The sequence below is a fragment of the Scyliorhinus torazame genome, chromosome 20 (genome assembly GCF_047496885.1).
Source record: "Scyliorhinus torazame isolate Kashiwa2021f chromosome 20, sScyTor2.1, whole genome shotgun sequence".
Classification (NCBI taxonomy): domain Eukaryota; kingdom Metazoa; phylum Chordata; class Chondrichthyes; order Carcharhiniformes; family Scyliorhinidae; genus Scyliorhinus; species Scyliorhinus torazame.
This window is the reverse complement of record NC_092726.1, coordinates 18,895,024-18,908,528: the sequence shown is the minus strand read 5'-3', so window position 1 is coordinate 18,908,528 and position 13,505 is coordinate 18,895,024. Positions and strand designations below refer to the sequence as shown.

The 13,505-nt window shown below is 46.5% G+C and overlaps 1 protein-coding gene across 3 annotated transcripts in view; it reads right to left on the bottom strand.

Annotated features, from left to right (window-relative positions):
• Positions 1 to 13,505, bottom strand: part of LOC140396932 (tetraspanin-15) — a 282,924-nt gene that overhangs the window by 196,299 nt on the left and 73,120 nt on the right. For all 3 annotated transcript variants that reach the window (XM_072485869.1, XM_072485868.1, XM_072485867.1), the window contains exon 3: positions 7,351 to 7,425. In XM_072485869.1, coding sequence (XP_072341970.1) covers positions 7,351 to 7,425 — 75 coding nt within the window. The remainder of the gene's footprint in view (positions 1 to 7,350; positions 7,426 to 13,505) is intronic.

The following is a 13,505-nucleotide window of genomic DNA, read 5'->3' as shown; positions in this document are numbered from 1 at the left end:
AGCAAATAATTTCAAAGCAGCCCTGGGAATGCCCAGAGTGTAATAAGTAATTGAGAATGGGTGCGGGACGGAGGCAGGAAGCGAACCTGTGAGATGCGTGTGATCAGAAGGCAGAATGATGTAAGTAAATGGTTCTTTGTTATCCGATCCTCTACCTCACAGGCTTATGCCACTGCAATCTCAGTCTTCGGATGCTGTGTACCTTAAGGTGCAACATTACTCTGAACTTTATTAGCCTGTCACCAATAACACGGAGCACACGTCTCTTCCCCAGTTGTAGCTTAGCAGTAGAATGCCCCAAGCAACAGGAAACTGAATGTTATAATGAAGGAAAAGTGTGATGTGGTTATCAAAGTGAGACCTTCTCGTGTTTGTAACTGAAGGCAAATGGTAGAAACAAATTATTCACAGAGAATGGGCAAACTTGTTCAAGTCAACTGCGTATAAAGCAAAATTCATTTATTGAGTTGTTAAAAATTTATAACACAAGGGATGGGATATGGAAAACAGCATTTGTTTTCTGCTCAAATCAATTATTTTAGAATCCTAATTTCCACAAATCGATGGACATTTTGGGGAAAAATGGAGAAGACGTGGCTATTAGAGAGGAAAGAGAGAGACAATTGCAAAGAGGCAGTCGACTCTGGGTGTGTGACTGAGCTGAAGTAGAATCATTGTAGATTGGTGTCAGGTTGAGCGTTAGAATTCCAGTAAACTAGTCTTTGGACGTTAGATCTTCCTTCGTGTGTGCAGCATGGGTATCTCTGCTGCACAGTGAAGACAACCTGCTAATCGATACTGGAAAACGGCACTAAATAGAAAATGGGAGAAACCCGTCTTTCAGATGAGATGATAAACTGAAGCTCTGTCTCCCTCTCAGTTAATGTCTAGGCTCCCACAACACTGTTTTGAAGAGCAGGGGTGCTTCCCCTGGTGTTATGGTCAATATTTTTCCCCTAACTGATATCATCAAAAAGAAGAATTACCTGATCTCATTGTGGTTTTTGGGACATTACGACAGTCCCTGACAAAGTGAATTGGTTGTCAAACACTTTGGGATGACGCAAATTTATGAAATGCACTTCATAAAATGCAAATAGTTCTTTGTTTAAGATGGTCAATCATCTCAGGAAGACATAGAATGTCTCTCAAAGTAACAGCAGACAATCACACACACACATACACACCTAAACACACAATTACATATACAGGCACACACAAACATCCTCATGCGCATGCATACGTACAAACACCCATACATACAGGCATGTAAACACACACATGGTCCTGCAGTTACAAGCTCCAGGAAACCAGCCATCAACCCACCTGAGATTTTAGTTCAGGCTCCCATTCTATAAACCATGCACCAAAGCAGTGGAACTCACCCAGGTCACAGAAATCAAAAAGACAATTGACACTGCCGTGAACTCCTTCCTGATGTATTTGCATTGCCAGCTACCTACCTTCAAGAATCTCCTTGGTACACTTGTTTTTTTAACTGCGCTTTCGCCCCTGTCTTTCTCCCTGCCCTGCTGCACATCCCATGAGACACAGCACTCTAAGGTGCTGCGAGACATCACTAAGTAATGAGTGTTGCATAATCACAAGTTATTGTGCATTACATTAATGGGTGGCACGGTAGCACAGTGCTCAGCATAGTTGCTTCACAGCTCCAGGGTCCCAAGTTCGAATCCCAGCTTGGGTCACTGTCTGTGCAGAGTCTGCACGTTCTCCCCGTGTCTGCGTGGGTTTCCTCCGGATGCTCCGGTTTCCTCCCACAGTCCAAAAGAAGTGCAGGTTGGGTGTATTGGCCGTGCTAAATTGCCCTTAGTGTCCAAAAAGGTTAGATAAGGTTACTGGGTTATGGGGATAGGGTGGAATTGTGGGCTTAGATAGGGTGATCTTTCCATGGGCCTGTGCAGACTCGATGGGCCAAATGGCCTCCTTCTGCACTGTAAATTCTACGATCTACATTAGGCTGGCTGGCTAGTCAATACATTTATATAAATGGATTGCACACCAGGAAGCATTAATGACAAGGCAATCGGGACTACACTGAGAATACTATGGTCTTTAATTAATTCCAGTGCTGCAAAAGTAGATATCTTTATTCATTTGGTAATAGCCCACACGGGCTCCCCTGCTAGGGATGGGGGTCTCTATTCATCTCTATATAAAAGGTCAGCCAATAAGGCACCGACCAGAAAGGAACTGGTAGGGATCTACCAGGCTGTGTATATATTGTGCTGTAAATAAAAACTTTGTTTCTTTTATTTTACTCCGTGTGGAGTCTCTCCCTGTCCGTATTGAACATTTACAATTTATGTTGGAGATTTTTCTGCACATTTTTCCCATCGGTTTGCTCCCCTTCCCTGAAGACTGTGAATCCTCAGTAGGGGGGGCAGTTCTACAGGATTCAGGTGGAATTGTTTGGCCAGTACTACTGTCCTCATTTGGTTAAGCAAGTGTCCTAATCTGAGCTCTTCGCAACTAGCGCAGCTCAGTTACTGACCATCTCAACAAGTTCATCATACAAGGCAGCTCCAAATATTCATTTTGATGATACTTCTTAGTGGTGGGAATTGTGGTTACAATGATGTGTTGTTGAGTTAGTACTGGCTCTGTAAAGCAAATACTAGGGTGACTTCTTTGTCTGCACAGCCTTTGGCATTTGTAGCTGGAAAATCCCAACTGGTTCCCGATTTTCCCTTTAGAGAAGGAAACCTGCAGTTGTCTGCACTCAATTCACCCTTTCCGTGACTCCAGTCCCACACCAACATGGCTGCCTGTTAAATGCCCCCTGAAGATGCCCAGTAAGCCCCTAAGTTCTATCACTACCCCCTCCAGGGCAACTAGAGACGGACAACAAATGCCCATCTCCAGGATTAAACATTCTAAAAGCTCGAAGATCAGGACAGACCCCAGAGAGTGAGTAACAACAGAAAATGCTGGAAATACTCAGCAGGTCAGGCAGCATATGTGGAGACAGTAACTGAATTAATATTTCAGGTCTGTGACTTTTTTCTCTCTAACTCCCACAATCTTTTGGCTTTCATTGTGAGAAGTCTTACAACACCAGGTTAAAGTTCAGCAGGTTTATTTGGAATCACTAGCTTTCAGAGCGTAGCTCCTACATCAGGGGAGTGAAGTGGTAGGTTACACAAACACAGTATACAAGACAAAGCCAATGATGTGAGAAGATACTTTGAATGCAAATCTTTGCAAGTAATGAAGTCTTTACAGGTCCAAACAGTGCGACTGAAGAGATGGACAATCACAGTTAAAGAGGTGTGAATTGTCTCAAGCCAGGACAGTTGGTAGGATTTTGCAAGGCCAGGTCAGATGCTGGGGGGTTAAATGTAGCGAGACATGAATCCAAGATCCCAGTTGAGGTCGTACTCATGTGTGCAGAACTTGGCGATCAGTTTCTGCTTGGCGATTCTGCGTTGTCTTCCGTCCTGAAAGCCGCATTGGAGAACGCTTATATTTTGACTTTCATATTAGAGAAGGCTGTTGACTTAACGACAGTTAACGGGGAGGTGGGATGGAAACCTGTTGAGTAGAAGGATTGAGGGCTGAAGAGATTTTGACTGCAATTTCTGATTTTCTTCTCTCAGTGAATTCATAGATTATCATAGAATTCACAGTGCAGAAGGAGGCCATTCGGCCCATCGAGTCTGCCCCTGCTCTTGGAAAGAGCCACCCAACACTAAGGGCAATTTTGGACACTAAGGGTAATTTATCATGGACAATCCACCTAACCTGCACATCTTTGTCATGGACCAACAGGTGATTGGGAGGGAATTCAACAAAGGGGGGTCAAAGTGCCTGATCTTGACAAAGATGCCTGGCTTTGGGCAAGGAGTCATCCGGACTCAAAACGTTACTCCCTTCTTTCTCCACAGATGCTGTCAGACCTGCTCAGACTGTCCGGTAATTTCTGTTTTTGTGCCTGATCTTAAAGCTGAAGTATTCAGAATATGCCATCCTTTCTTCTTCGCCTCAGAACAGAGGTAATGAATGCCTATCCCAGGGGGCCTTGGGCTTTCCTTTTGAACCACTACATCTGAGTAGGAGTTTGATCCAGAGTGAAGAGACAAGGGCGGTATTTTCCAGTCCCCCACCCTCAACCGGGGACAGCTCGCCATTGGCTGCTGGTGGAGTCTTCTGGCCCTGCCAAAGTCAATGGCAATTTTCATGGCTCACCGGCGCTGGCCGCACTGCCAGGGAACCCCCGGCGTGGTCAACTCGGGTGGGACCAGAAGACCCCGAAATCAGGAATTCTGTCAAACCCGCCAAAGTAGATTGGTGTCACACACAGATCAGGGGCGACATTCTCCGACCCCCGCCGGGTCGGGGAATCGCCGGGGGCTGGCGTGAATCACGCCCCCGCTGGTTGCCGAAGTCTCCGGCACCGGATATTCGGCGGGGGCGGGAATCGCACCGCGCCGGTTGGCGGGCCCCCCCGCTCGATTCTCTGGCCTGGATGGGCCGAAGTCCCGCCGATAAATTGCCTGTCCCGCCGGCGTAAATTAAATCACCTACCTTACCGGCAAGACAAGGCGGCGCGGGCGGGCTCCGGGGTCCTGGGGGGGGGAGCGCGGGGCGATCTGACCCCGGGGTGGTGCCCCCACGGTGGCCTGGCCCGCGATCGGGGCCCACCGATCCGGGGGCAGGCCTGTGCCGTGGAGGCACTCTTTCCCTACTGCCTCCGCCACGGTCTCCACCATGGCGGAGGTGGAAGAGACTCCCTCCACTGCGCATGCGTGGGAAACTGTCAGCGGCCGCTGACGCTCCCGCGCATGCGCCGCCCCGAGATGTCATTTCCGCGCCAGCTGGCGGGGCAACAAAGGCCGTTTCCGCCAGCTGGCGGGGCGGAAATTCCTCCACCGCCGGCCTAGCCCCTCAATGTTCGGGCTCGGCCCCCAAAGATGCGGAGCATTCCGCACCTTTGGGGCGGCGCGATGCCCGTCTGATTGGCGCCGTTTTGGGCGCCAGTCGGCGGACAGCACGCCGTTTCGGGAGAATTTCGCCCCAGATCAGGAAATGATGGCAATTTCTTTCTGGGAACCAGTTTGCTTTTCCAATCTAATGAATACACTATTCATTTCCAGATCTTTTTAAAAAAACTATCTCAAGGGACCATGGTGGAATTGGAATTCACGTTCTGTGTGGCTGTTAGTCGTGATGGTCTCGGGATTACCAGTCCACGACATAACCACCCCGTCACTGTGTCCTACATGCTGTTGAAATACCAGGCCACAAGCTGAATTTCTCCGTCACAGGAATATGCAGCTTGAATACACTTAAGAGGTTGCATTTGTCAAGTGAAAGTGGAAAGTGGAATACCCTAATGATGTGACACTTAAAATGAAGGGCCTTTCTTTTTGGGAGCATATCTGGGTGACCTGAACATTTCAATTATAGATTGTGAACGAGCCAAATGACCGGCCGGTAGAATGTTAACTGGGAGTCAGGAACAAAGCTGGTCTCATTCGATCATGCCCATTCAGCCAGCATCTATGAACAGGCCTTTTCAATCACATTTGTCAAAGACTTGCTGTTTGGCTCTGAATGATGATACAGGCGGAAGGTTCTTTATCGATTTGGACTTGTGCGACCAAGCTTGGGAGCACAGTTACACAGGTCCAGCAGATTGCTACTTTTGACAAGTTGCTTGATTGATCTCTGAGATTAAACGAGCAAGGATTTGTGTGTTTTTCATCTCCAGACCATACGTTGGATTGCTACAGCTTCAAACAGACTACTCGTTCGTGGTGCAATTTCTGGCTTTCAGGGCTGCAAACTGGATCAATGTCCTTGTCGTTCTCATGCCTGCTGCTGTGGCTGGGGCCCGGTATATTTTAGTTTCCTTCTCACAGTAAGGATATCATTATTCTGCCTGTACGGTTATGAGGGGCAATCTACCTGACTGCACACAGACCATAAAGATTTGATGTTTGTCATTTGACTGTACAAACTCTGAATGCAACCAATTTAACAATGCACTACTGGCAGCAACAATTACATTTTTACAGGGTTTTAACATCCTTAAATGTTCAATGCACTTCACTGTGTTTTTGAGCAAAGTAACAGACCAGTGAAAGGATATTAGGATAGGTGACCAACAGCTTGATCAAAGGCAGAGGTTTCAGGAAGTTTGAGAGCCAGAGATCTTTAGGGAGTGTCATGTGAGAGTACCTTTAAGAAATGGGTGTTTATTACTGCAGTGGGTTGAGCTGGGCTATCGGTCAGCTTTTAACTTTCGTTTTAGGCTGTTTGCTGCAGGGTGTGTTTTAGTTTCGTTTTCAGTGTTGGAGCTGAAGCCAGACAGAGCAGGTGTACTGTTGATCTCTTTGCCATGAAAAGACTATCTCTAGATCATTTGGTGAATTCAGAATTATAAATGTTTTCAGTAGTGACTTTAACCTGATGTGCGTCTGTGAATGGATATGTTTTTTGTAAGTCTTTTGGATGTTAAAAGGATAGCGTAAGCATTACTTAGTGTTGTCCTCTTTGGGGGTTGTATTTGAATTAATGGTTGCTAAGATGTTCACTGTTTGTTTTAAAAAGGTTGACTTGAATTCATAGAATAAACATTGTTTTGCTTTAAAAAATACTTTTCCATTTCTGCTGTCCCACACCTGTAGAGTGGGCCGTGTGCTCCCCATACCACAATCTAGTAAAAGTTGTGGGTCAGGTGAACTCCATGATACACTTTGGGGTTCTCTAAACCCTGGCCCATAACAGGAGGGAGTTCCAGAGCTTCGGGTTTGCCTGAAGCTGAAGGCATGCAGCCAATGACAGAGTGATGAAAACCAGGGGCGTGCAACACGGAAATCATTTTCAAAATTACAGGATTTCTTCCAATGGCTCGACAGTCTAGTGTTTGATCTGGCAGATGGAATAAATAAATGTTGCCTCATCCAGAGAGACCTTTTTTCATAAGCACAAATTCACAATGTTAGTACATGACAACTGGAACTAGCCCAGCGCTGGCCTTTTCTGTAACCAGTGCCAATATTGAATGAACTAATATTAGGCCCCTTATTCCCAGAACTGTATTGTTTGGTCAGGAGAGTATTAAGAGACCTTTGGAACAGTTTGACCCACTTAGACAAATGCATGAACGCTGTCACACATGCATGCTCTCTCACTCACACACACACCAAACACACACACCACACAAGAAAACAAACACAACAAATAAACACACATCAAACACACACACACACACAACAAACAAACAAACAGACAGGCACACGCACTAAACACGCACACAACAAACACACACAACAATCAAACACACATAATAAAGTACATTATAAAAGGTAAAACAAACTTCCATACCTTATTCTGGCATAAAAGGCTGACGATTATGAAGATCAACTGCAACACCACCACAGTGACAAGCGTCCACTTAAACTGCAGGAAAATCAAAAAGATCACAACATTCTGAGCTGAAACTGTGGTGATAACTAGGATTAATACGGTTTAATATCTTTATGGTCAAAGTGATAATTGATCGGTTAGGTTCAACTGAATGAGCACATTGAGGATAGAAGGTTTCCTATTTACTGTCCGGCGCCAATTCTGTTACGTACAGGATCTTGCTGGGCCTGATCGAGATGATCATATTTAAATGAGCCATTAGGCTCACGTAAATATGTGCGACCCATTGGGGCCACATTCTCACAGCTCCCAGGCCTCACTCGGTCGTCCATTCGTACTGGTCGCCACAAGAGGAGACCAGGCGTGGTGGCCGCGCCGGGTGGGATTCCGAGGTCATCACAGCCCCTGGGTGATTGGCGACTGGGCATGGCAATGCCACCCTGGCACCCAGGCAGTGCCAGCCTGGCACCTGGCCATGCCAACCTGGCACTGCCAAGGGGCAGGGCCTGAGAGGGGCCATGCCCATGAAAGAGAGGGTGAAGGGTTGGGGGGTGAAGGGTGCATATAAAGGGATGTCATGAAGAGTTGGGGGTCCTGAAAAGGGGGGCCTAACCACGGGGGAGCTCTCAGCAACCCCAGAGCGGTGTATGCTCACATGGAAGGGGGGGAATGCCCCAATGCCCACATGGATGGATAGGTGGGGGCCAGGGTCATGCTCATGCCCAAGTGGTTGGGAGGGGGGCGCCCTCATGCTAATTTTTAGTGATGGAACATAGAACACACAGTGCAGAAGGAGGCCATCCGGCCCATCGAGTCTGCACCGACCCACTTAAGCCCTCACATCCACCCAATCCCCGTGACCCAATAACCCCTCCTCAGCTTTTGCGACACTGAGGGCAATTTAGCATGGGCAATCCACCTAATCTGCACGTCTTTGGACTGGGGAAGAAACCGGAGCACCCAGAGGAAACCCACGCAGACACGGGAGAATGTGCAGATCCGCACAGACAGTGACCCAGCAGGGAATCGAACCTAGGACCCTGGTGTTGGGAAGCCACAGTGCTAACCACTATGCTACCGTGCTGCCCGAGGGAGGTGATGTTGCCGCTCGGGATCGTGGGTTGCGTTGTTGCCCATGACTGCGGCGGGTTGCATTGTCCGTGGGTGGGAGGTTTTGTCCAAAAAATGTTGATGAATATCGGTCTGGACCTCACCAAAAAAGGAGTGAATCACTCCGCCAAAGACGCTCAAAATGACATTGTCATTTTTTTGTGTGAATCGCACCCATTTTATCCTCCACCACCAATAGTGCATTTATATGGCACCTTTAAAATAATACAACAATCCAAAATGCTTCAAAGGAGTGTAAACAGACAAAAGATGCACATGTGAAATGGGGAGTCATTAAGACAAGTGTCTCAATGCTTGGTCAAAGGTAAATCTTAAACAGCATCTCAGAAGTGAGGCAGAGAGGTTTGAGGAGAGAATCTCTGAGATTGGGCCGAGGGGCATAGCTGTTCATGACAGGGACAAAGAAATGTGAGACAGACAAAAGGCTTGTGTTGGAATTCATCCAGATTGGGTAGAGTTAGATGTAAAGCTTTCTGCTCTCAACCACAAGCTGCTGTGTTTGTGGCGATTTCCCCCTCCACGTCCTCTGGCCTTTGGGAGAATGGCAGCCAATTTTGTGCTGAGCTGGGGTTGAGGGTCAAGGCCACCAGGAGCGAGATTGAGACTGCACAGGGTCTTTTCACATCCATGGCAGAGGCGTGAACCTTTCATCCCATCAGCTTGGTCTGATCCATCACTGACACCAAAACTACAGGAGCTGGAAATCTAAGAAAGGCAGGGAAGCCATACAGCAGGTCAGTCAGTCTGGAGTGAGGTGTTCAATACTTGGGATCCACACCATTCCTCACAACACTGTCCGTTCTTTGTACAGAGTCTGTCTGTGATACTGTTGGTATTCCCAGTTTTGTTCTGGTTTTCTTCATCCACTTCATCCGGGTCTGTCATAATATCCACACATGTATATAATGAAGTGCAGACAGGCAGTGATTGACACACAGGATGACCAGTTAGCACAGTGCAGCCAATCACCAGGCAGGACACCACCACTATAAAGCCAGAGGACACTAGGTTTCCCGCTCTCTCTGGACCCAGCCCCTGAGACAGTCAGAGTCCACGAGCTAGCACAGTGCAAACACCATGCGGTAGCTAGTGAATCTGGTCAGGCTAGTACAAGGTCTCCAGTCAGTTCAGTATTGTGCCAACCCAGTTAAATATGTATGTTAGTTCTATCGTTCAATAAAACCGTGTCTGATCTTCTCCAGTGTTAGAGGTCTGTTTCTCGCATCGCTGCATCAAGTGCAGTCCACACCGAACCGACCTGCCTAACACATCAGGGTTGTGTAGTTCAATCATTATTTGAAGAGACACAAGCTTGCCATCCTCACGTTGATTCTGCCTACACCTCCTGCTGCCTCAGGAAGGGAGACAGCATTATCAGAGACACCTCCCACCCAGGCTTTGCTTTCTTCCAGACCCTTCCATCAGGCAGAAGGTACAGAAAGACCCCCACATCCAGATATAGGAACAGCTTCTTCCCCACAGCTACTAGACTCCTCATTAACCCTCCCTTGGACTGATCTGTTCCTGTGAGAACACTATTCACGATGCCCAATGCTGCTCTTGCTCATGTATTTGCTTTGTTTGGCCCCTTGTTCTGCACTGTAACTAATCACTGTTTGTCGATGTACCATTGGTCAATGACTCCGTTGATTATTCTTTTTTTGTCTACTATGTACGTACTGTGTATGTTCCCTTGGCCACAGAAAAATACTTTTCACTGTACTTCAATACATGTGACAATAAATCAAATCAAACCTGACCATCAATTTCTTGCGACTTCAATACAACCATGGGACAACTGCAGTCTCAATGATTGGGAACAATATGCACTAGATATTTCTCATTCCTTTTCTATACCTTGTGCTTTTCAGATGTGAGAGCTGTATGAAGTGAATGCATCATCCATCATCTCACCACAGCAGAAAGGCACATGCAGATTACCCTCAGCTTTTTGACAGTGTTGTGATGAATTTAATTGAAAATGTATTTCCTTCCTTCTGAAGACCCATTTCATTTATTATGCAAGTACTATAATTAGCTTGTTTTCCCCAAGGACAATCTAATATTCATTAGTCCCTGAGCCATTACAATTAGGAGTTTTCACTCATTGTGTACACTAAGACTGTCGTAATAAAAGAAAATACATCGTGAACATTTGACGATTGAAAATGAGACCTGAGGGGAATGACTTCCTGAGTAGGAACAAAAACAAGCACATTATTAAAAAGAGAAGCGACATTTACTTTTTCACTCTTCGACAAATAATTTTACTATCTGGTTTCAAGTGACTTTAATTACACCACTACTCATTGTAATATAGTCCCTTTCCTCGAGTAAGTTAAAGGCTAATTCATTCAGAGGTCTGTTAAGCCCTTATGCCTTGGCTTCTCCTTGCTACAGGCAACATCTCTCATTCCCCCATCTCCCTCTCTGCAGCTCGACAATTCCCCTTCTAAAAGACTCTGACTGTGTATCTAGCAGGTGGTGTTCACGTGTGTAGTAACTTATCACTTTTCTAGTGCAACCACTGTGGTGACCAGAGAACACAGCTGAGCTAACCTCTCCTCCCTTCATCTGCAGATTTTATAGCATGAATCACAGGGCAGGGCCTAGAATCCTGGCCAAAAACGATCTGGTCGCGTATCATGGAGTCGGAGGTGGGCCCGTAGCTGCAAGACTGCGCAAGGATGCGGAGGTGTGTGAGAAAGGATTGGAAAGGTTTATCCTTACCCTGCAAACGCTGCTGGAACACGTAGCATTCGAAACTTTCATTCACCTCTACGCTGCAGTGAGTGTCAAACTTGAGGAGGACCGTCTTGAACTTAATTTTATCTTCATCATCCGCAAAGGTGAGAGAGTTGAAAAGGTGGATGGCATGGTCCCCGGCCGTGGAAAGGAGAAGAGCAATCTTTCTGGTAACCGAGGCGCCCTCCCTGTCTGTGGCTTTGAGGAAGAGCTGGAAGCGCTGTTTGAAAATCTTCCAGTTGGTCCCAAGGTTGCCGGTGATGCGGAGTGGCGGGCTGATGTTGTCCATGTTGCAGGATGACGGAATGCTTGCGGAAGGCAGATCACTTGCAGGTAGGTCTAAGAAGTGCTAATATCCCACCACCCCTGGTATCATGATGTGTTGGGTGTTCTGGATCACATACAGGTCACCAACACTTGAAATAGTGCAACACTATTTTATTGAATCATTAACTGTTTAAACATACTCAGACTGTGGGTTAATATGATACTAGCTTTAACTAAAGACCTTTGCCTTGTCCTAACCAGTCTGGCACTCAGCACATGGTGAATGTCTGTGTTACAGGCTGGAGCTCTGTCCTCCTAGCTAGCTGCAACTCGAATGAGTGGGAACTCTGATGCCCCCTGTCTTTATAGTGCGTGTGCTCTCACTGGTCATTGGCTGCGGTGTTGTGTGTGTTGATTGGTCCCACTGTGTGTCCATCGGTGTGTGTGTCTGCACCATGATATACTGGTGTATATTATGACAAGGGTCACTCAGTCCATATACAATAACCTATTCTGCCTCGATGTCAGAGACCAATCCAGTCTTCTGAAAGGCTCAGTTGCACACTGCCTTGACAGCACCAGCCATTGCTTACAGTTCTACAAAGTGGTTTGGGTTCCCTCAATGATTCAATGAATACATTTACTCACCGAATGGCCCTGAGCCATACACTGCAGGAAGATTCTAGCTTCAGTAATATCCAGGTAGAAACACTCAGAGAAACAGTTCAGCTCAGTAACTTTTCATTACTTTGAAAACTCTCTCCACAGATGTTGTTCAACCTGCTGAGTGTTTGCATCCTCTGGTTGTATGTGAATTACACCCATCTTCAATGTGAGCAGTGTTGGGAAGTGGACACCTGTTGCTTGTACCCCAATGTGTGGGGAGGCCAAAGCAAGGTGGAGATTTTTTATTGCACCTTCTGTTCAGCCGAGGCTCAGTGCTGGCAGTCCCCTCCTGGTTTCGAGATCCACTCCATAGACCTGAGCATGTAATCTGGGTTTACACTTCAGTGGAGTGCTGAGGGAGCGTTGTACTGTTGGGGGACGGGCAATAATGAGGGAGCACTGTACTGTCAGAGTTTTAAAATTTTTTTTAGAGTACCCAATTCTTTTTTGTTCCAATTAAGGGGCAATTTAGCGTGGCAATTCCACCTACCCTGCACATCTTTGGGTTGTGGGGGTGAGACCCACTCAGACAAGGGAAGAATGTGCAAACTCCACACAGACAGTAACCTGGGGCCGGGATCGAACCCGGGTCCCCAGCGCCATGATGCAGCAGTGCTAACCACTGTGCCGCAGTGCCGCCCCAGTACTGTCAAGAGGATCAGTACTGAGAGCGTGCTGCACTATTTAGAGGGTCAGGAGGCAGCTACTCAGGAATACATTATGTTCATTAATCAGTTCTGGCAGAAATACTCTTTTAATAGTTTTACTTAGTTTATGCATCATGTGGTTTGCAAATAAATACCCAGGATAACAAGGAGACAGAACCATTTACCTGCAGGTCAGTTCAAATTAATCTTCAAATGTTGCAAAGAGACAGAATGCTGACATTAGCACACACGCAGTCTCCAACAAGTCGCCAGTATCAAATTAAATGATGACCAGCATCAAACAAGAATGTAGCTTCTTATAGAAATTAACAAATGACCGATGGGCCCTACTTCAAAATATCCCTCACTGCAATTATCCTGAGAGAGTCAGTGTCTCTTTTTAAATGACCACAATTAGCCTCCAACAGTCAGGAAAATGGATTTCTTAACAACGAGACGCTGTCAAGAAACAGGCATGGAAAATATGTGTGAGTCTTCAATAGCTCAGAATCTTACACCATGAATTTCATGTATGGTGGGTTAGTTCCGAGCTATTGGGCAAATCTGTTTTTCAAGTTGCACACAGGAAGATCCCATTAAAACAACAATGGAATTTTTAAAAACCGGAGGGAGAAAGTCAAGGGAGAAGGTTTTATG